The sequence below is a fragment of the Callithrix jacchus genome, chromosome 13 (genome assembly GCF_049354715.1).
Source record: "Callithrix jacchus isolate 240 chromosome 13, calJac240_pri, whole genome shotgun sequence".
NCBI lineage: Eukaryota > Metazoa > Chordata > Mammalia > Primates > Cebidae > Callithrix > Callithrix jacchus.
Window position 1 is genome coordinate 23768286 of NC_133514.1, and position 23049 is coordinate 23791334.

The window sequence follows — 23049 nt, forward strand, 5'->3', positions numbered from 1 at the left end:
ATGATGCAAGGTAGTGCATAAAGATAGGAACAATTTATGCAGGCATAAATTGGAAAATATATTTGACTATAATTGAATGACTGTTTTCAGGAAATCATCTGTATAATGGTAGTGTAAGCCGATTCCATTTTTTTTAGGAGGGAGTGTCACCCTGTCACTGGAGTGCAGTGGCCAAATCTCAGCTCACTGCAACCTCTGCCTTCCAAGCTCAAGCCATCTGCCCACCTCAGCCTCCAGAGTAGCTGGGACCACAGACGCTCACCACCATTCCTGGCTAATTTTTTTTATGTGTGTGTTTGGTAGAGATGGGGTTTCCCCATGTTGCCCAGGCTAGTCTTAAACTCCTGAAAGCAAGTAATACTCCCATCTTGGACTCTCAAAGTGCTGGGATTACAGGCATGAGCCACCATCCCTGTCCCAATTACATTTTAAAATTCATATTTTAAACATTCATATTTGTCACATGAGATCATGACATGAGCTGTAAATAGAGATGTTAAGGTAAAAATGGGAAAATGGCCAAAATTGTTCTTAAGCCCTCCTTTCACTATTTACAGTGGTTCTCCCAAAATTGAGTATTCAGGAACCTTGATTATAGCTTCTTGGCCTCAGTAACTTTTCCTAGAAGACCCACCTCTGTATCTTTCCCTTCCAATTCACCTATTAGATTTGCTTTATCTTCAGAGAGCTCTTCTCAGTCAGATGCCGCATTAGACAGGAGCTGGTAAACTCATTTACATACATCCTTAAAAGGTAAGTAACCGATTCAGGCTGCTCCTGTCCCTTTTTGAAGCAGCTCAGGGAAAAATAACAAATAAACAAAAGTTAAAAGGACTCCAGGAGAATTTTTAGCAACAGAGAAATGAGTGAGATACACAGAGATATAAGGTCCTAGACTAGTATCCCTTACAAAGGTGCCATATGTCATCAGATTAGATGCATTAAATTCTATTTTAAGGCCAGGCATGGTGGCTCATGTCTATAATCCCAGCACTTTGGGAGGCCGAGGTGGGCAGATCACTGGAGGTCAGGAGTTCAAGACCAGCCTGGACAACATGGTGAAACCTTATCTCTACTAAAAATACAAAAATTATCCAGGCATGGTGGCACACACCTGTAGTCCCAGCTGCTCAGGAGGCCGAGGCAGGAAAATTGCTTGAACCTGGGAAGCAGAGGTTGCAGTGAGCCAAGATTGTACCACTGCACTTCAGCCTAGGAGACAGAGCAAGACTCCATCTCAAAATATATACATTATGCCTGTAATCCCAGCACTTTGGGAGGCTGAGATAGGTGGATCACAAGGTCGGGAGATTGAGACCAGCCTGGTCAATATGGTGAAACCCTGTCCCTACTAAAAATCCAAAAATGAACCAGGCGTGGTAGCAGGTGCCCATAGTCTCAGCTACTTGGGAGGCTGAGGCAGGAGAATTGCTTGAACCCAAGAGGCAGAGGTTGCAGTGAGCCGAGATCATGTCACTGCACTCCAGCCTGGGCAACAAGAGCTAACTCATTCACATGCATCCTTAAAAGGCAAATAATGTATTCAGGCTCCTCCTGTCCCTTTTTGAAGTAGCTGAGAGAAAAATAACAAATAAACAAAAGTTAAAAAGACTCCGGGAGAATTTCTAGCAACAGGAAAATGAGTGAGACACACAAGGATACGAGATCCTAAACTACCATCCATTATAAAGGTGCCATATGTCATAAGATTTTATATATATATATATATATATACACACATATATATACACACACACCAGAGAACCATTTGAAAATCTCATTTATTATGGGGATTTACATGACAATGATACAATTAACTTCTGTAAAGCACATTGCTATTTAGAAAACACATAAGCAATATCATGTAGAGATTGAGAGCACAGTCCTTGAATTGAATTTGAATCCCACCTCCCCTTACCCACCGGGCATTCAGGACTGAGCCCGTTCCTACCACATGGAACCGCATGGAATTGTTATGAGGATTGAATGACACAATGATAAAGCTCTTAGCATAGTGATTCTGATTATTTTCTATGATTTGATCCTTTGAGTCCAGAAGTTTTAGCATAAGCCATCATTTCCAGTTCTTCAAATAGCAGGTAGGAGCAGAACTGTTCAAACCACTTTCTGGTTGGAATAATATTCTGAAATGGGAATGGGAGACAAAATGGAATCACTGATCTATCCAAATATTTAAAAAGCACTTGTTTTCCATGAAAAGGAGATGCAGACTCATCTCATCTCATCTGTGTTGCAGGCGCTCGAGGACTGTGCCCAGGAGCAGGCGCGGCTCAGAGCCCAGGTGCGCCTGCTTGAGACCCGGGTCAAACAGCAACAGGTCAAGATCACGCATCTTTTGCAGGAGAAGGAAGTCCAGCTCCTTGATAAAGGAGAGGAGAGTAGTGTCATTCACATTGGAGGCAAGAGGCAGTATGCAGGTCAGAATGGACTTGTCTTAAGTGTTTCAATCACTTACATTACACACCCATGAGCAATGATGGTGCTAGTTAATTGTTCACTTCGGGTTTTGTTAAAGAGCTTTTCCTATTTTAGTAGCAGGCAACAGGAAGCATTATATCAATTTTGAATGTCTTCTTTCACACTTTATGTTTTTCCATCTCTGCAGGGACATTTAATGTGAATGTTAAATCTGAGAATTTATATCATTTAGTAAGAAATCAGGACAATAGATTGTTTAAATACTGGTGTGCACGGCCAGATGCGGTGGCCCACACCTGTAATCCCAACACTTTGGGAGACTGAGGTGGGCAGATCACAAGGTCAGGAGATCGAGACCAGCCTGGCCAATATGGTAAAACCCCCTCTCCACTAAAAATACAAAAATTTGCTGGGGATGGTGGCGGTTGCCTGTAGTCCCAGCCACTTGGGAGGCTAAGGCAGGAGAATCACTTGAACAGAGGTTGCAGTGACCCTAGATCAGACCACTGCCCTCCAGCTTGGTCGACAGAGCAAGACTCCCTCAAAAAAAAAAAAAAATTGGTGTACACATGGCAGATTACAATTGGGAATGTTTGCATTTGAGCTTTGGGTGTATTTGGGTGTATTTGTGTATCTTTTCTTGCTGCATGTATGCAGTTTCCCTTCCAAAACCCTAATGGGCATTAGGGTGGCAAATAAGGCAAAAAATAAAGGAGCAGAAAAAGGAAAAAGAACCAGAATTACTTAGGAAAATAAAAGAGTAGTTTTTTATATGTATATTTTATGGTTTCATAATGTTCCTTTTGATGAGGTCAGTATTTCTCCCCAGAAACTAAATGATTTTAAACTGGCAACGTATTATACGAATTGCTGCACAGATCATTACTCTCTACAGAAAACTGTTCATTTGAATTCCTCCAGAAGTAAAAGGCATCTTTAGAGTAAACAAACAATGATTGTCAGAAACAAAAAGATGCTAACTAGAGCACTTTGTCCATATGTCTGCTCTAGCAAATGATGATACATTGTAATTTCTGTTTATAAGTCTATCGTGGTCCATTACTGGGCACTTTGTAAGGTCTAAGATGATATTTAATGTGCCTCTTTATTGACTATTAGAGCGGCTAGAACACAGTAGATCCTCATATTCATGAATGAAAGGAAGGTAGTTCATAGGGAGAGGAATAGCAAGATAAGCAAATATAAATTGGGGGAAATATTTGACTAGAATTGAAAGACTGTAGAGTTCAAAGAGATGCCAATCTTAAGGGAATAGAAACAGCTGTATTTTGTGCTTCTAAACATACAAGTGTAGGATACAGGAGTTGTGAGAACCGTAGAGCCTATGCTTCAATCAAACGCTTCAGGGCACCCGGCTAGCTCTGATGGCAGCAGATGTGACTCTTAAAATGCTCCCTTTTTCTCTACCAAGATCCTTATTTCCCTCTGCTCAGACTCCTCACCCTGGGCTCCTGCTTCTCTGTTGGCCAGCATCTTGATCCAACTGGCCTACCTCTGGCCCTTTGAGATCAGAAAAAGGCCAGAGCCATTGGTCTGCGGTAGTGGGGATGGCTACAGCATGAAGATGGCCTGTGCCTCTGAAGGAAAGAACCAGGGACAGTTCAGGTAAAAACAGGCTTGGGAAGCAAATGGACTATCATTCAAGAGATGAGCACACAGATAAGTGGTCCCAAAAGTATGCACGAAACTGATCACAAGGGTGAGGAACTGGTAGATGCAAGTGGAACATCATTATTCCAAATTTCAAACCAAGCCCAAGACTCATAGTGGCTATTCAAACACATTCTGAGCAGGTTATTGACGCAGACTCAAGGGTCAATTATGGCAGGAGGCAGCAAATCAGACGTTTGTTCCCAGGCCTCTACAATCAGTCATGGGAAGACCAAGGCTTAAGTGCTGTATTAGCCCGTTCTCACACTGCTATAATGAAATAACTGAGGCTGGGTCATTTATAAAGAGAAGAGGTTTAATTGGCTCATGGTTCTGCAGGCTATAAAGGAAGTGTAGCAGCATCTGTTTCTGGGGAGACCTCAGGGAACTTACAATCACAGCAGAAGGCAAAGCAGGAGCAGGCATATCTCGCATGGTGAGAGCAGGAGGAAGAGAGAGGAGATACAACACTCTTTTAAACAACCGTATCTCATGAGAGCTCATTCACTGTATAGCACCAAGGGGGATGGTGCCAAACCATTCATGAGAACTCCACCCCGCTGAGCCAATCACCTACCACCAGGCCCCGCCTCCAACACTGGGAATTACAATTCCACGTGAGATTTGGTGGGGACACACATCCAAATCATATCAAGAGCTAAAAATCCAATCCTGGTGTTGACATCGCTGGGGAGCAGACTTTAGAATACGGCAAGAAATCAGTTACTTGGAAATTACAATGCCAAGTTCAGAGCAGGATTAGCTGTACAAGCAGGAGTAGATAGAAGAGTCAGACAGAGATGGTTCAGAAAAAACATATCATGATTACTATAAATAATAAGACTGTTGTAATAATAACACTGATGATAGGAATTCTAGATCACTGTTTTTTGACATAAAAACAAAAATATCCGAATTCATTAGATTAACACTTAATATTCTTCATGTATTAAGTACAATCATGAAGGAGAAAAAGGGGGAATAAAATATAAAATATAAGTATATTTCAGTTCTTTATTTTTTAGCATATAGGCAAATAGTCTAGAGAGGTTACTAAGAACAAATAATAAATAAAATATATAACATAAAAATTCCAGTATAATATGTATCTGAATAATCTTGTATAAAATATATAAGAACTTGCTCACATCAAAGTTTATGTTTTTGGCATCCTTAAATTTAAAAAAATTAAATATTCATATATATAATCTGTAGAGATACAAATTTTTTGTTTTTGTTTACAAGTTACTTTTTTGTTATAGATTATTTTCTGAATTCTAATTTATCTGATGGTAGAGAACACCCAATTACATACAACCTAGCAATTTGTGCAAACAATGCACAAATCACATGATTTTACAGAGCATATTATTAAGCTGTCTCTTTTTTTAAGCATTTGGGTGCTAGTGAATTATGAATTAAAAGGTTACTGTATCAAATTTACATTAACTGGTGGTAGTCACAACAATCTGGCATCACCATGGCTGTTCAGTCGGCAAGTCCACTGGTTCCACATCTCCCCTTCTGCAGGAGCCCTGAATCTATATATGATACCAAGTGACCTAAGGTATTGACTCTGAAGCTTGATTTCAAAGTCCAGCTGCCCTTCTTGCTGGCTGTGGCCTTTGGGTGAATTACATTACATTCTCTCAATATTAATTTAATTGCACAGTAAAAAAATAACAAAAAGAGCATAATGAATTGCTTATAACACAAAGGATAAATGCTTGAGGGGATGGACACATCATTTTCAAGATGTGATTATTAGGCACTGCATGCCTATATTCAAATATCACATGTACCCCAGTAAGTACATACCCCTGCTAAGTATCCACCTTCCTTTATCATTTTATTTTTTTTCTTTTTGTTGCCTGGGGGTGAGGATGGCAGTGGCAGGGCCAGTTCTGGCATATCCCAGCAACCTCTGTTGCTGACCTCTTTTTGTGTTTAGAATGTGGGGTACTTTGTGCCTTTGGTTCTCAGCTTTGAGCCTCAGCCACCATCCGGGTACAACAGGACAAAGCCCATCTGGCAAGCTGTCATGTCACTTTATGAGCTTAAACATTCAGAGAAAGAAGGCACATCACCCAGTTTAGCACAGCGTTTGTCAAAACAGAAGGCAGGATGCCTTGGCCTCACTCTAGTATTATGTAAATATTTTTCTTTCTTCCTTTTTTTTTTTTCCAAGAGACGGGGTTTCACCATGTTGGCCAGGATGGTCTCAAACTCCTGACCTCAGATGATCCACCCGCCTTGGCCTCCCAAAGTGCTGGGATTACAGGTGTGAGCCACCACGCCCAGCCTTCTTTCTTTTGTTTTTTAAACAAAACTCCCATGAATACAAATCTCCTTAACCCCACTTTTCTTCTGCTTATTCTCCAGGGGTGAGTGGATCAGAATGTTTTGAAAATTATCATTTTAAATATCAAGTTTATATTTTCAATTCTACATTGTTCAAACTTTCTGCTGTTACGGTTTAAGTCTCATTTCCCAAAGCAGGCTTCTTTACTTGTTCTCTATAAGCAAGTTGAACTACCGGTGCTTTTTTTTTTTAAATATTTATTTATTTGTTGGGGGTTTTGTTGTTGTGTTTCTGTTTTTTTTTTTTTCTTTTTTCAGTTGAAAGCTTTTCTTAAGTTGAGTTTGGCATTTTCTTCTGGTGAGAAGGAAAATTTTAAAAACAAGACCAAAAAAATAACAAACTCACAGTTGTCATAAAATAATAACAAGTAGAAAATGTTGGCTGAAACCTCTATATTCACTAAGTTTTCCCGAGGCAAGTGTTATGGCTAATCACTACCATAGTTGCCTGGAAAGTAGTTTGAACCTTGTGAGTCTTTCGTGTTCAGCTCTTTGCTAGGAAATTAAATGTAAGCAAACAGCTTCGTTCCTAATAGGGCTAAAATCTGCTTCCTTTAATAAAAGTGTACAATATACTTGACTACAAATGTAAACTTTAAAACAACATTGATCTAATTTTAGGGAATCATTTTCTCATTGTTTTGCTTCTTGTTTAATTTCCAAAACAGGATCCTTTTTAAAATTTAGCATGTATTTGAACACTTGTGCTTCTGAATCTTGAAAATAAATATATAAATAAAGCCTAAATCATTACAAAGATAAACATCTCACCAAAGCAGTAGTAAATGATTGGTCCCAACCATGTGAAGGCTTTATAAAATGACTAAGGCTCTTTGTTTTCTTTTCTCTTCTGATTTCTATGACCTGCTCAACCTACTTAATGTGCAACATATTTTATCTGTAACAAAACAAGAGAGTTGTAAATTTGGCAATTTAGTATCAAAATAATGAACAGGAAAAGAACTGTAAAATATGCTACAAGAATGGAATTATCCAATCAGAAAAACAATTTTAAGAAAGGAAACTAACAAAGTGGAAAGGGTAAAAGTGAAATTTGACGATGTTATAGTATTTTTATTCATATGTTTGTAGATGGCTCTTCTTGAGGCTATCTGTTCCTAGTGGCCACTACCTCAGTCATCCTAAAACATGGCTTGCTCTGAATCTAAACAATAGGGAAGTCCCTATTTGCCACATTATCTAAGTCTGTGCACATCAACCTAGATGAGACCCAATGGATATTAATTTATATTACCCTCAAGTGGGTTAAAAAACAGGTATCACCTTTAGACCGGATATGGTAGCTCCCTGTAATTCTGCTACTTTAGGAGGCTGTAGTGGGTGGATTGCCTGACCTCAGGAGTTTGAGACCAGTCTGGCCAGTGTGGTAAAATCCCATCTCTACTAAAAATACAAAAAATTTAGCAGGGTGTGGAGGCGCATGCCTGTAATCCCTGATATTCAGGAGGCTGAGGCAGGAGAATCGCTTCAACCTGGGAGGGGGAGTTTGTAGTGAACAGAGATCACACCATTGCACTCCAGCCTGGGCGACAGAGCAAGACTCTATCTCAAAGGCAAAAAAAAGAAACAGATATCATTCTTTGGTGACAAATGGGTAGCTATGTTTGCTTGAGGGTTCAAAGAAACACCACAGCAAGAAATAATTAAAGGATGAAAAGAATAGCAGAAGCTTGCAGTTTTTAGCAAAAACATCTCAGAATGTATGGACTTTTAGAAACTTCAGTGGATTAATAAAAAATCGGATAAGGCTAAGAAGTTATAAGACTTTGACAAGATTACTATTTTTGATTCGTTTCCAGATGTCCAGAATAATTTAACGTGCTCTAGGTCAAGATAACCTGTATTAACTTAGTTGTTTGGTGTTACATTTCTGCTTTCATTTTTAGCTTCATGGGTGAGATAAGTTCTACTATTCTGTCTGATAAAACTATAAGTTCCACCTAAATATACTGTTATTAGCACACTACACATAACTTGCTTTTTAAGATTGCTTTCTACAAAACTCAGAAATTAGAAACTAGGCCAGGTGTGGTAGCACACACCTGTAATCCCACACTTTGGGAGTCTGTGATGGGAGGATAGGATTCCTTGAAGCCAGGAATTTGACACCAGCCTGGGCAATATAGTGAGACTATCTCTGCAAAAAAAAAAAAGAAAAAAGAAGAAATAAACAAAAAACTAGATTCTTATTTCACTCCTTTTTATCCATGATTATATCAAAGATTCAGGTGGCAAATATTAGCAAAGGAAATAAAACTTTCCTAATATCCACTGGAAGATATACAAGATGCAATTTTAAGACGCTGATTTTTATATCACGTGTTATCTCTCTCCATTGATACTGAGTAGTCTCATTCAGAGGCTTCCTAGAGGGGGAAAAAGAAACATAATAAATGGTACATTACCTTGTCTTAAAAACAGATTGTTCAGAGGTTTTCAATGATGGGTATAAGCTCAGTGGATTCTACAAAATCAAACCTCTCCAGAGCCCAGCAGAATTTTCTGTTTATTGTGACATGTCTGATGGAGGAGGATGGACTGTAATTCAGAGACGATCTGATGGCAGTGAAAACTTCAACAGGTATGCTAACTATGACATAAAAATTTATTTGTAGTAGCAAATGTGAGATTTATAAGTTAAATATTTTGATCATATTCTGAAGTCTACTAATTAGACAGAATTTCACTCTCTCTAAGTAATACTGAAAATGAATTAACTAATCAAGAAAATATTGGAGGTGGTGGTAGCAGGGGGCAAGTGGGAGTCACCTTGGTACCACAAATGGAGTTTGCTAAAATCAGCTTTCACTTAACATTTTTTTAGAGGATGGAATGACTATGAAAATGGCTTTGGAAATTTTGTCCAAAAACGTGGTGAATATTGGCTGGGCAACAAAAATCTTCATTTATTGACCACTCAAGGTAAGGTTTGAATGATGTCAAATTTATTTGAAATATAATAAAAACAACACTATTTTCTAAATCAAATTGTAGGCAATGAAACTAATTCAATAATTGCTATGATTTGCAGACGGTAGTGATAACTTTCGGGCAATAATCCCAAATGTAAAATGTGGCTGCCTAAAATTAGAACTAGAAAAAAGAAACTAGAATTGGGTTGGGGGGAACTGTTTTCATATATATATATATATATATTCTATTTCTAAAAAGGATATACAATGTCATAATTGTTTCTTTTTGATGCCTTGAGTTCCTGAAAATTATATATATAGTATTGGTTATCTAGTATCACAATCGTACTGCATAACAATCCCCTTCCAAAGTTAGTGGCTTAAAATCAGCAACCATTTATTAATTCTTACAAATCTGCAGGTGGGCTGGGTGATTTTGCTGATCATGGCTAGGCTTGCTCATGGGTCTGCAATCAACTTCCTGATTGAAGTGGCTGCTCTAGATGGAAGGATTCCACTTGGCTCCATAGGGTCTCTCATCTTCCAGCTAGCTAGCTGGCCTTGTTCTTGTAGCACAGGCAGGGTTCCAGAAAAAAGAGTGAATGTTTAAAAGTCTCTTGAGATCTAGGCTCAGAACTGGCACAGTGTCATTTTTCTTCTGTTGGTGAAAGCAAATCACAGGACCAGCTGAGACTTTTTTTTTTAAATGAAATAAACAATAGGAGGAGTTATGAAGATGTATTTCGAGAGAGAGAGATGAAGAAGTAGGGAATTGGCGCTATGTTTGCAATAAAATACCGTAATATATTAAATGTCCTTGTTTCCACATACTTTTCATCTTTTATGTTGAAATTTTTTCTAAGATGCAACCAATTTGAAAGAAGTTTCAACCCACCGCCTGGATCCTACATTAACATTTAATTTTGCTTGTTTTTATCATGTATCTATCCATTTGCCCGTCACTCAATCCATCTATCAATCCATGTTTTCTCTGTATATATTTCCAAGTAAATAGCAGACATCTGGACAATTCTCCCTATATACTTTTAAATTCTTATCTTTAGAGTTTATGTTTGTCTAAAATATCATTGCTTTGATAACACATTTTCCAACCTTCTATCTCCCACATTCTTTTGCTCCAATCCACTGTCTTCCCTACCTCTGTTGTAGTCTGAGCTTATACTCAGGTCTGATCCTGAATGCTTCATGAAAGGCAAGTGTAATGTGCAAGAGAGCATGCTAAGTTACACTGCAAATGCATTAAAAATAAAACAGCTGGGGATGGTGGTTCATGCCTGTAATCCCAGCACTTTGGGAGGCCAAGGTGGGTGGATCCCTTGAGGCCAGAAATTCAAGACCATCCCAGTCAACATGGTAAAACCCCATCTCTACTAAAAATACAAAAATTAGCCAGACATAGTGGCACATGCCTGTAATCCTAGCCACTTGGGGGCTGAGGCATGAGAATGGCTTGAACCCAAGAAGCGGAGGTTGCAGTGAGCCAAGATTGTATGTACCAAGGCACTCCGACCTGGGTGACAGAGTGAGACTCCATCTCAAAGTAAATAAATAAATTAATTAATTAAAATAAAACAGGAGTGAATTTGTTCCAACCAAGTTCAGGTAAGTGATTGGTGTTTCTATATTTATAATAGTAGGTTTACAGTTATAAAGTTCTTTGAGACACTAGCATAATAAACATTAGGATGAGTAATCCTACAAACCTTACACATTCTTTGTACATCCTACTTGTGATCAGTGCTCTCCAAATTTATATAAGGCTTTCTTTCCTTCAACATGTCTATTACTCTAATTTTAAGTGTTTTATGCCAGATATATAAAATTTGTCACACTAACTTCTGTTTCATTTGCACATTGATATTTATCTGGTTTCTTGTTGAAACTATGAAAAGCAGTAACTCTTGGCTCTTTCTAAATATGTGAAATTCAAACATTATTTTTCAAGTTATTTCGATGTACGTATTCGCCCAGATGAACTTCGCCAACCAACCTGTTCCCTTTCATGTTTCAACTTGGTACTCAGGCTGGCTAATCTCACGGCAGTAAAAATGTATTTTCAGTTCCTAGACTCACAACCGTGTCTCCCATCATCCCAGACAATAGGCAGTGCTTTTGTCTCTGCTTTCTTTAATTATGAGAGCACTTATGGCAATGAATTACCTCTGAGAATGGCTTTATCCCCACTACATAAATCTTGACTAGAAGTAGTGGCAATAAAATTGATTTAGAAATGGTAAATGTAATTTGTTTACTTACTGAACAAAGAGACATTTAAATGGCTAGCCAAAAAATTGAGACTTTGCGTCTCTCCTATAATAGTTTTTTTTGTTTTGTTTTGTTTTTGTTTTTTTAAGACATATTCTCACTCCGTTGCCCAGGCTGCAGCGCAGTGGCACGACCTTGGCCCACTGCAACCTCTACCTCTTGGTCTCAAGCAAGTCTCCTGCCTCAGCCTCCTTGAGTAGCTGGGATTATAGGCGCACACCACCACACCCAGCTAATTTTTGTATTTTTAGGAGAGAAGGCAGTCTCACCATGTTGGCCAGGCTGGTCTCAAACTCCTGGCTTCAAGTGATCTGCCTGCCTAAGCCTCCCAAGGTGCTAGAATTACAGGGGTGAACCACGCATCTGGTCTATAACAGAGGTTTTTTGTTTTTGTTTTTGTTTGAGACAGAGTCTCACTCTGTCACCAGGCACCAGGCTGGAGTGCAGTGGCTCAATCTCTGCTCACTGCAACCTCCACCTTCCGCATTCAAGCAATTCTCCTGTCTCAGCCTCCCAAGTAGCTGGGACTACAGGCGCATGCCACCACGCCTAGCTAATATTCATATTTTTAGTAGAGACGGGGTTTCACCATGTTGGCCAGGATGGTCTCGATCTCTTGACCTCGTGGTCCACCCGCCTTGGCTTCCCCAAGTGCTGGGATTACAGGCGTGAGCCACTGCACCTGGCCTAACATAGTATTTTTAGACAGTTGACTTAGCCTGCTTTGCTACTCTTAAACACTCTAGAGTCTTGTTTCATGTGACCTTTACTACCTTTAAAGAGCTCCCTGGGGCAAGGAATTTGTGGTGCCAGATCAACAAGCCCAAGAGAATCCCGGATACCCTCTTAAAGGGACTCCAGACATGAGAAATCCAGCATTCCCGCCTCAACAGCCTTGAGTTCCTTTCTAGGACTCCTGCAGGCTGTTTCCTTGTCTGTCCTCTTCTGCTGCTGGTGTATGCACCCCCAAGCTTGAGGGGAAGCTAAAGAATGGCTTTTTTTTTTTTTTGAGATGGAGTTTCACTCTTGTTGCCCAGGCTGAAGTACAATGGTGCAATCTTGGCTCACTGCAAACTCCGCCTCCTGGGTTCAAGAGATTCTCCTGCCACAGCCTCCCAAGTAGCTGGAATTACAAACATGAGCCACTATTCCCGGCTAATTTTGTATTTTTAGTAGCGAAGGACTTCTCCATGTTGGTCAGGCTGATCTAGAACTCCTGACCTCAAGTGATCTGCCTGCCTTGGCCTCCCAAAGTGCTGGGATAACAGGTGTGAGCCACCGTGCCCAGCCAAGAATGGCTTTTATTGTGAATGTGACCAAAGCTTGGATATGCAGCCTAAAATGTCCACAAGTGGATCCAAAGCCACTTGCCATAAGTGATGAAGATGAGGATGGGAAGAGAAAAGAGGCCGACCATGGACAGGGCATAGGTGATAGGACTATTCAGGGACTCTCTTTCTCTGTGCCTCCATGGTCTGGCTTGAAATTCCAGGGAATGTGAGACTCTAAATTCTAACGTGTTTTTCAGGTCATTGTTACATCTTATTTATCAAAGTAGGAGGATAGAACACATATAATCTAACAATTTGATTTATAACCTTCGGTGCCCCTGATAAGAGGTCTGCTTCTGAAAAAGGAATAGTCTTTGTTATTTCCAAAAGATGCAAAAATAAAAAAGAAAAGATTACTTGAAGGTAGTAACTATTTTAATCATTTTTAAAATGTAATGCACGTTTATATCCTAGAATTATCATAGTCATTAAAGCTAACTTCTGTTTCATTTGCACATTGATATTTATCTGGTTTCTTGTTGAAACTATGAAACCAGATAAATAAACATCTTTAATGTTTAGAGATTTGTTGTCATCATATATCATTCTTTAGCATATATAAAACAGAATATATACCCAATACATTGTATTCTTAAAATGCTTTTACATGCAGATATCAACTCTTCAGAAATACCTTTTTGCTCAGCGTCATTGAGGTTAGTGTATTTTCCAGTAATGATACCATCTCTGCCATTGAGAATGCCAGTGTTACAGCATTTCTCAAGAATGTTTCCTTATTGTCTCCAAAATTCCCTTCCAATGACTTCCGCTCTATAAACATTGATGCTCACACTCTCTTGATCTTATAAGCCAGTATCAAAGGCAGGTTTTCAGATAACAATTCGGATTTATATTTCTTCCTCAAATTATTCTTAAAGGGTTTTGCTGGCTGATTGTTTATGGTACCAGGAAAATCACCAGGTTCAGACATATGCAGGCAATGGCAACTACATTTCGACAACCTGGTTGCTCAGCTACTAAAGATTATACGGTGTCATTATAGTCACCATTTACTTTTAAGATCAACATTCTTATTGAAATCAAGAAAAAGAGGACAAGCTATTAAACTTAAAAACATCAGGCCAGGCGAGGTGGCTCATGCCTATAATCCCAGCACTTTGGGAGGCTGAGGTGGGCTGATCACAAGGTCACGAGATAGAGACCATCCTGGCTAACATGGTGAAATCCCATCTCTACTAAAATATATATAAAAAAAAAAAATTAGTGGGGCATGGTGTCACTTGCCTGTAGTCCAAGCTACTTGGGAGGCTGAAGCGGGAGAATCACTTGAACCTGGGAGTCAGAGGTTGCAGTGAGCCAAGATCACGTCTCTGCACTCCAGCCTGGGTGAGACTCTGTTTAAAAAACAAACAAAAAAGTCGATCTTTTCATTGTTAGATTGCTTTAAGTAACAACTTATTTTTTCTGTTGTTCATTATTAAGTGAATTGCACTAGCTTTTACCTGTGAGAGAGCTAGTAGAAATTTTTTACATTTAATATTGCATCCATCTTTTTTTTTCAAATAAATTACACAATAAAATGTGCATGTTATAAATACAATGGAGTTACTGTTCAATCTTGGAAAACTGATTCTTGGCCAAAGGAAATGGTAAAAGTAAAATAGAGCAGTGAATTATTTTTAAACCACAGTAGTCCATGTCATGTCACACAGTTTTTAAAATTATAATATCTTGTTTTTTTTTTTAGAAGACTACACTTTAAAAATCGACCTTGAAGATTTTGAAAAAAATAGCCGTTACGCACAATATAAGAACTTCAAAGTTGGAGATGAAAAGGTACTACAATTTTCTCTTAAGTAAAACCATGAATTAATGCTTAAAATATGCAATATAACCTTGAAGTCAGTGGAAATAAAAATATACAGTAGAGCCTGTTCTTTTGTTTCTTAAATAAACTTGATTTTAAAGTGGTCATAGAGGAACTCCATTGATAGTAGAAATTGTTCTTTTTCTTTAGAATTTCTATGAGTTGAATATTGGGGAATATTCTGGAACAGCTGGAGATTCCCTTGCGGGGAATTTTCATCCTGAGGTGAAGTGGTGGGCTAGTCACCAAAGAATGAAATTCAGCACATGGGACAGAGATCATGACAACTACGAAGGGAACTGCGCAGAAGAAGATCAGGGTGGCTGGTGGTTTAACAGGTTTGATGTCTTATGAACATAGTCATAATGGAATTGAGAGCTCACTGATAGGTATTAATTATTATTATTATTATTATTATTATTATTATTTGAGGCAGAGTCTTGCTCTGTTGCCCAGGCTGGAGTGCAATGGCACAATCTCAGCTCACTGCAACCTCCGCCTCCTGGGTTCAAGCGATTCTCCTGCCTCAGTCTCCCGAGTCGCTGGGGCTGCAGGCGCGCACTACCACACCCGGACAAGTTTTGTATTTTTAGTAGAGACGGGGTTTCACTATGTTGGCCAGGCTGATCTCGAACTCAGGACCTCATGATCTATCTACCTCGGCCTCCCAAAGTGTGGGATTACAGGCGTGAGCCACCACACCCGACAGGCATTAATTATTAATATAATTTATGAGGTAATGTTGATCTTTATTTGTAATATTAGTATTATTAAGTAATCATTCTTATTAGAATTCTTCAATGGAGTTTTGAGATTTGTTCATTGTGTGCGTTAGTAAAGTTTAAGTGTCATAGAAAAGAATTATTACTTTTATAAAGAACATTTGTAAACTGAATTATGGATGAGTTATAAATAGAAGAAGGCCACAAATTCACACAAAGAAAGAGAGAGGATATAAATGTATGGAAAATATTTGGCATCCTAATAACCAACTATTCTTCACCCACCGAATCACACACAGGAGGCATTGTTATTGCCGTCATTTTTCTGTGTAGTACTACTTTTCAGTCACTATGGCTTTCATTAATTCATCAAATCCAAGCCTTTCCCAACACAGAATTTTCCTTTACAATAATCCTGAAACCTAATTCTGCCCTCTGACTGAATACTTTCATGTTACTTTGTCAGCAAATTAACTCCATTCTTGATTGCACATAGTTGCTTCTTTTTTTACTGATACAAAATATTTTATATATTTCTGGAGTACGTGAGCTAATTTCTGTGTTTTTGGTAGAAATGGGGTTTCACCATGTGGCCCAGGCAGGTCTCGAACTCCTGGCCTTATGTGATCCACCCACCTCAGCCTCCCAAAGTGTTGGGATGACAGGCGTGAGCCACCGCACCTGGCCTAATTCATACGTTTTAAATTGCATGCCATTCTGAGCATAGAGTCGCACCACTGGCTTCCTTCTGCACGGGAGGTGGGTCATCCCTTTGGCCGGCGTCTCCAGGCTGAAAGCCCTCCCTGCCCCTGTGACACTTAGTAGCAGTCTCATTTATCAGATCCAGTGTTGTGGTTTCACAGTGCTTGTGTTCAAGTCATCCTTATTTGACTTAATAACGATCCCAAAGCACAGGAGCTGTAAAGCTGACATATTTTTATATAATTATAGTCTTTTGTTATTAGTTGTTAATCTCTTACTTAGCCTAATTTAGAAATTAACTTTATCATAGGTATGTATATTATAGGAAAAAACAGAGTGAACTACTGTAAATAGTTTTTTTCTTCCTATTCCCTATTGATTTCTCCCCTTGGAGTTCTGACATTTTACAGTGAAATACATTGCCGTGGTCTTCTTTTCGTTTACTACAGTGGGTACTCAGTGGTTCTTTTCAATCTATATCATGTCCTTCAGTTTGGTAAGTTTTATTTTCGTTATCTGCTCAGGAGTCACTTCGTAGGTGTTTTGGTTATCAGACTGAAAAAACATAGTATGGATATACAGAACTTGGTATCATCTGTGGTTTCAAGGCATCCACTACAGGGTCTTGGAACATATCCCCTGCAGATAAGGAGTACTGCTGCAGTTATACTCATGGTACAGACTGTTTTTAACAGTCATTTTTTCCTGTATTTTGCTTTTTTTAAAAAAGTTTGAGTCCATTTAACATTTGATGATCTGTAAGGGTGTTGGAGTATTTCCAGCAGCGTGAAGGGGAGAAACAAAGTTCTCTCTCTTTTGAAGGTGATGATAGTCTTTTCCCTAGTAGTTTTCCTGTTATTTTGAAAACTGTATTCTTCACCTCTTCCTACTCCTTTTTTCTTTCCCCCTTGTTCTTCTAAGTTAGCATGATATAAAACTTACCTGTAATTCATGAAGTTGTCTGCGAGCATCAACAATGTTTGATTTTGAAAAGAATTCTATATACAGAAATAATTACTAATAGTATCATGAGATCAAAACCATGTACTTTATCCAGCTGACTGGCTTCTAAGACATCTGAATGAAAACTACCATTCATATTAATGTGGGCAAAGGAATGGCAATTCATTAGCCGGAGCCACCCAAGGAGCCTACGTTATCCTTGGAATCAAAGGAGCTGATAAAGTTGTGCAGTGGAAAATCGATAGGCACTAAAGGAGAGAAAGTAGATTGTTCTAGAAGCTTGGAGCTAGCTCTTTTGCCCATGCTGGAGTGCAGTGGCGTGATCTTGGCTCACTGTAACCTCCGCCTTCCAGTTTCAAGCAATTTTTCTGCCTCAGACTCCTGAGTAGCTGCTGGGACTACAGGTGTGTACCACCATGCCTGACTAATTTTTGTATTTTTAGTAGAGACAGTGTGTCACCATGTTGGCCAGGCTGGTCTCGAACTCCTGACTTCAGGATATCCACCCACCTCGGCCTCCCAAAGTGTTGGGATTACAGGTGTGAGCCACCGTGCCCAGCCCACTTGGTGCTGCTTCTACCATGCCTACTATTAGTGTAGTTTGACTATCATCTTTTCCTCCTTTTTACTTGTGCTGTTTTTCTGTCCCATAGTTCTTCTAATTTACATGAAATGTTGGCACTTCATAAATATTACCCACCTATGAGATGCTGTTTTTCCACATAGCAAACAAATCACTGGATGTTGATGTCTTTTGTTTGTTAGCGTAGCATCTTGTGTGAGTGCTCCCAGCCACTTCTTCACCAAGGGAACCCCAATCATCCCCCAACCTAGTTTCATATCCAGGCTGTTCTAAAAACTAAAGGATGCTGGAAAATTGGTCTCAGAATAGTGAAAGTTTCTTATGTTGATCATAGAGTCAAATACAAAAATACAGTTAGCAAATGTCTCTAGACAGACAAATATATGCCAAAATATATATTCTGGAGACTCAATTTACCAAATTTTCTTTTTTTTTTTTTGAAACGGAGTCTTGCTCTGTCGCCAGGCTGGAGTGCAGTGGTGCAATCTTGGCTCACTACAACCTCCGCCTCCTGGGTTCAAGCAATTCTTCCATCTCAGCCTCCTGAGTAGCGGGGACCACAAGCACATGCCACCACGCCCAACTAATTTTTGTATTTTTAGTAGAGACAGGGTTTCACCATGTTGCCCAGGATGGTCTCGATCTCTTGACCTCATGATCTGCCCGCCTTGGCCTCCCAAAGTGCTGGGATTACAGGCATGAGCCACCGCACCTGGCCCATATCTTCTTTTTTAACATTACTTTCCATGCTGTTTTAAAAACATAGTAGGCTTTGACATTTGCAGATGTAACATACATATTTTCAACTAATTACATCCATTTAAATTAGGAGAACTTTGAGAATGCTCACTAGGAGTGATCATTAAGCTGATAAGTGATTCAAGCCAGCCATTCAGCCTTATGGGTAGATTATGTGCTTTTTTGATTCAATAATTTGGGTTTATCCGTAGATGTTCAGAACTATCTCTTGTGCATGTTCTCCTTTTCTCCTAATTCTAACATCTTTTCATTAATTATATCAATAGAAAAGAATATGGTAATTTTCATAATACACATAAACTTATTACATATTCTTATATATAAATTATACCTATCAAGGACAAAATCTGCAGACTCCAAAGGAGGAAAGGAACATTTTTAATGTCGATGACCTAACTAGCTTATCTAGGTTGGTGCAATATCTGTAAAAAATTAACTCAGCAACTGGGAAAAACTCATTATTGGTTGATGGGTGGGAAAACTTTAAATGGTGGTTTAGGTTTTATTTGCTTACCCTTGAGATTAAAATAATTGATATGCTAGCAATTTAAAGAAAGGGAGGGAGTTTGAATATGAAAACCAGGTCTTAGCAGCAGATGAACGAATGTGTAAGTGCAAATTCTCCAGGAAAGCCAGCAGAACACCTGCCCCACACCTTGCTTTGCTGACACTCACCCTGGCTCTTGCTAAGTACTAGGTTAGCTGTTCTGAGTCAGGAGGTTGTAACACTGGAGGTTAAAGAGATGTGTTTTGTTTCCTTGTTTTAATTTTTTGTTTAAAGGCCATCAAAAATTGAAATGCTTATTTTTCAATGCACTATGAGTGGCCTGGGTTGTATTTTCAGATTTGTTATGGCAGTAAAACTCACCAGTTTAAAATACCCATCTCTGAGGCCAGGCGCAGTGGCTCACACCTGTTATCCCAGCATTCTGGAAGGCCGAAGCAGGAGGATTGCTTGAGCTCAGGAGTTCAAGACCAGCCTGGGCAACATAGAGAGACCCTGTTTATATTTAAAAAAAAAAAATAATAAGGCCAGGTGCGGTGGCTTACGCCTGTCATCCCAGCACTTTGGGAGGCCGAGGCGGCCGATCACCTGAGGTTGGGAGTTCGAGACCAGTCTGACCAACATGGACAAAACCCGTCTCTACTGCAAATACAAAATTAGCCAGGCATTGTGGCACATGCCTGTAATCCCAGCTACTTGGGAGACTGAGGCAGGAGAATTGCTTGAACCTGGGAGGCAGAGGTTGCGGTGAGCCGAGATCATGCCACTGCACTTCAGCCTGGGCAACAAGAGTGAAACTCCATCCCAAAAATAAAAATAAAATAAAATAAAATATTCATCTGTTGTAGAAATTTCTCAGCTTTTGGAAACTAGTATTTACTTGTCTGAAAAATGGCATAATTCATAGTTCAAAAGTTTTGAGTATTTGCTAGCAAAATTAGAGCTTCTGAACAGTATTTTTCTGGTCTAATGGTTGTGTTCTTTTTTCCACCCTTCCACTAGGTGTCACTCTGCAAATCTGAATGGGTTTTACTACAGCGGGCCCTACACGGCTAAAACAGACAATGGGATTGTCTGGTACACCTGGCATGGGTGGTGGTATTCTCTGAAATCTGTGGTTATGAAAATTAGGCCAAATGATTTTATTGCAAATGTAGTTTAATCATTCCTGCTGGGCTATTATTTCTGCAGTTCAGCTTTTGTTTAAAGCGATTTGAAACAGTAATTCTGAGCATATCCATGTGCAATTATGATAACTGTTGTTGAGTACTGCTTTTCATTCTTCTTACTCGCCTTTGTTACTTAATGTACTTTCAGTACGACAGATATGCAATATTCAACAAATAAATGTAAATTGTGTTACCATTTATGGAGTTCCTGTGTACAAAAGGCTCTGATAAAAGCTTATGTCAGACAAAACACGCAAAGCATAGATTAATATATACCATGACTTAGGAGATACAAGCATAAATGCATAATAAATTATGGATGCAATTGGCAAAACACATGACAAAATCCAGCAAATAATGGATTGCCGAATCAACTGCAGAGACAATAAATATTGAGCTGGGATTTGAACTCAGGTTTCGGATTACAGAGTGCAAACTTTTAATCACAACCCATTATCTTAATCACTACGAAACGCTACTCATATTTTCAGGATGTGTATGTAGGTTATACACATCTCTCACACGGCTCTTTTTAATTCTTATGCCAATCCTCTGAGGTTATTACTATCTCCATTTGGCAGAGCTGAGAATTGGTGGGTCTGAGTTTTTGTAACTGCTCTAAGTTACAAAGTAGGGGAACAAGGCCTCAAATCCAAGTTTTCTGATGCTAAATCAAATGTTTTGCCACCATCCTATAGCTACTTCTCGATAGAACTTGGATTGGTGCAGAGTAGGGAAAGAATGTTTCAAATGAGAGTCAAAGATATTCCAAAAGGCCGGGCGCAGTGGCTCACACCAGTAATCCGGTCTGAGAGGTTGAGGCACGTGGATCTCTTGAGGCCAGGAGTTTGAGACCAGCCTGGCCAACATGATGAAACTGTTTCTCCAAAAAATACAAAAATTAGCTAGGTATGATGGTGTGAGCCTGTAATCCCAGCTACTCAGGAGGCTGAGGCAGAAGAATTGCTTGAAGCCGGGAGGCAGAGGTTGCAGTGGGCCGAGAAAATGCCACTATACTCCAGCCTGTCCAACTGCGTGAGACTCCATCTCAGAAAATAAAAAAGATACTCTAAAAAATATTTGTGTGCCAACTATGTGTCAGGCACAGAGGGTATAGTTCAAGCCCACATGGAGCTTAGTTTTTTGATAAAGGCATACAGTAATCATAGAATCACAAAATGTACATAATTTTGAAAGCTGATATGTATGAAGCAAAGATATGACACTGGGAAATGTATAACAGGAGGATCTGACCTGGCTTGGGGATAGGGGATCAGAAAAGCTCCCCAGAACAAATGACTTTTTAGCTGAGACCTTTTAACAACATGTACGTGGGGCGATATTGCATGCAGAGGAAACCATGTGTGTAAAGTACACACAGCAGGAAAGTGCTTGGGAACAAAAGTTTAGAGAGCAAATATTGTTTAGTGATCCTTAAGTCTTTAAGCCAAGGATTCTGCAACTTAATAGCTATGTGACCTTCAGTAGGCAACTTACCTTCTCTGCACCTTAGCTGTCTTATCTATAAGGTAACGATTACAATAGTACCTGCCTCACAGGGTTGCTTTGAGAATTATAAAAGTATACCACATGCCTTGCACAAAGTAAGCATTCAATAACAACTACTTTTTTCTCCTTTGAAAGTTTTTCTGCTTTTGATCTCGTAATTATGTGAGTTCTTCAGGCTACTACTTGAGCAATTAAGCCCATATTTAAAATTGTCACTGATGATCCATTGTTTATAGCTTACCAATGCGAGTTCTAGGGATGTGTCATGATTAGTGAAGTAGGCATTAAGGGATAGTAATAACAGATGCCTTTGAAATTCTAGGCCACATAAGGATATTAAGGTTAGTTTGTACTTTATTCTCTAAATCAGTGTTTCCCAAGTGGCACTTCTCAGACTTTAATGTCATACAAATCAACTGAAGATCTTGTTAAAATGTAATTGATTCCAGGGTGGGGCCTAATATTAGGGTTTTCCAACAAGTTTCTAGATGATGCAGATATTGCTGGTCTAGGAATTACACTTTGAAAAGCCAAAAGCTAGAGAACCACAATTCTATGAGATATTGATAGTTTGGTACAGGAAGAAGAAAAGGGCTGCTTGATCAACTACATTTAGGAGATGATATATTCAACAGAATTCAACAGATTTCTCCTGAGAATTTCTCCGTTCCTCTAATTTTCTAATGTGCATTCTGAAGTTCTAAGGACACATAGCATGCAGCATTTTTATATCTAGTTAAGAGTGTGTTCTGCTGCAAGGTATAAATCACCTGATTATGGAAGTCCAAACAAATAAGGATTTATTCATCTTCTGTAGTGAGAACTCAGGACGTAAGCAGTTGTTGACCTGTGTTCAGCGCAGCATGGAGGCTGATGTCCCTGCCATTCATTTAGCCCATCCTTCAAAATTGCAAATTGGCTACTGCAGTTCCTGCTTTGAGTTCATGTCAAAAGCAGTAAGAAAAGCAAAGGGTCAACAGACTTCAGTTTATCCCTTGTTGGTCAGAATTACATCATATATTCACTGCGTCTGGAAGTATGATGAGGAAGAAGATTTATTTTTACGATCTCTATAGGATGTGCAGGCAAAGGAGAAGGGTTTGTCATGGTTATTGACTGTTTTTCAGTGCGGTCTTGTGGGAACAGCGTTCGGTAGAACACACGTTGATAATCTATAAATAATAGATCATCAGTGACAATTAAAATATGTGCTTAATTGCTCAAGTAGTAGCCTGAAGAACTTCCACAATTAGGAGATCAAAAGCAGAAAAGCTTTTAGAGAAGAAAA

At 39.1% G+C, this 23049-nt stretch overlaps 1 protein-coding gene across 2 annotated transcripts in view; it reads left to right on the plus strand.

The window, feature by feature from the left end:
• Positions 1–20448, plus strand: part of FGL1 (fibrinogen like 1) — a 34549-nt gene extending 14101 nt beyond the window's left edge. For both annotated transcript variants that reach the window (XM_035270182.3, XM_002756897.7), the window contains 6 exons: positions 2258–2438; positions 8914–9073; positions 9317–9414; positions 14730–14818; positions 15000–15187; positions 20086–20448. In XM_035270182.3, the coding sequence (XP_035126073.2) occupies positions 2258–2438; positions 8914–9073; positions 9317–9414; positions 14730–14818; positions 15000–15187; positions 20086–20245 (876 nt within the window). In that variant the 3' untranslated portion in view covers positions 20246–20448. The remainder of the gene's footprint in view (positions 1–2257; positions 2439–8913; positions 9074–9316; positions 9415–14729; positions 14819–14999; positions 15188–20085) is intronic.
• The last annotated feature ends 2601 nt before the right edge of the window (positions 20449–23049 follow it).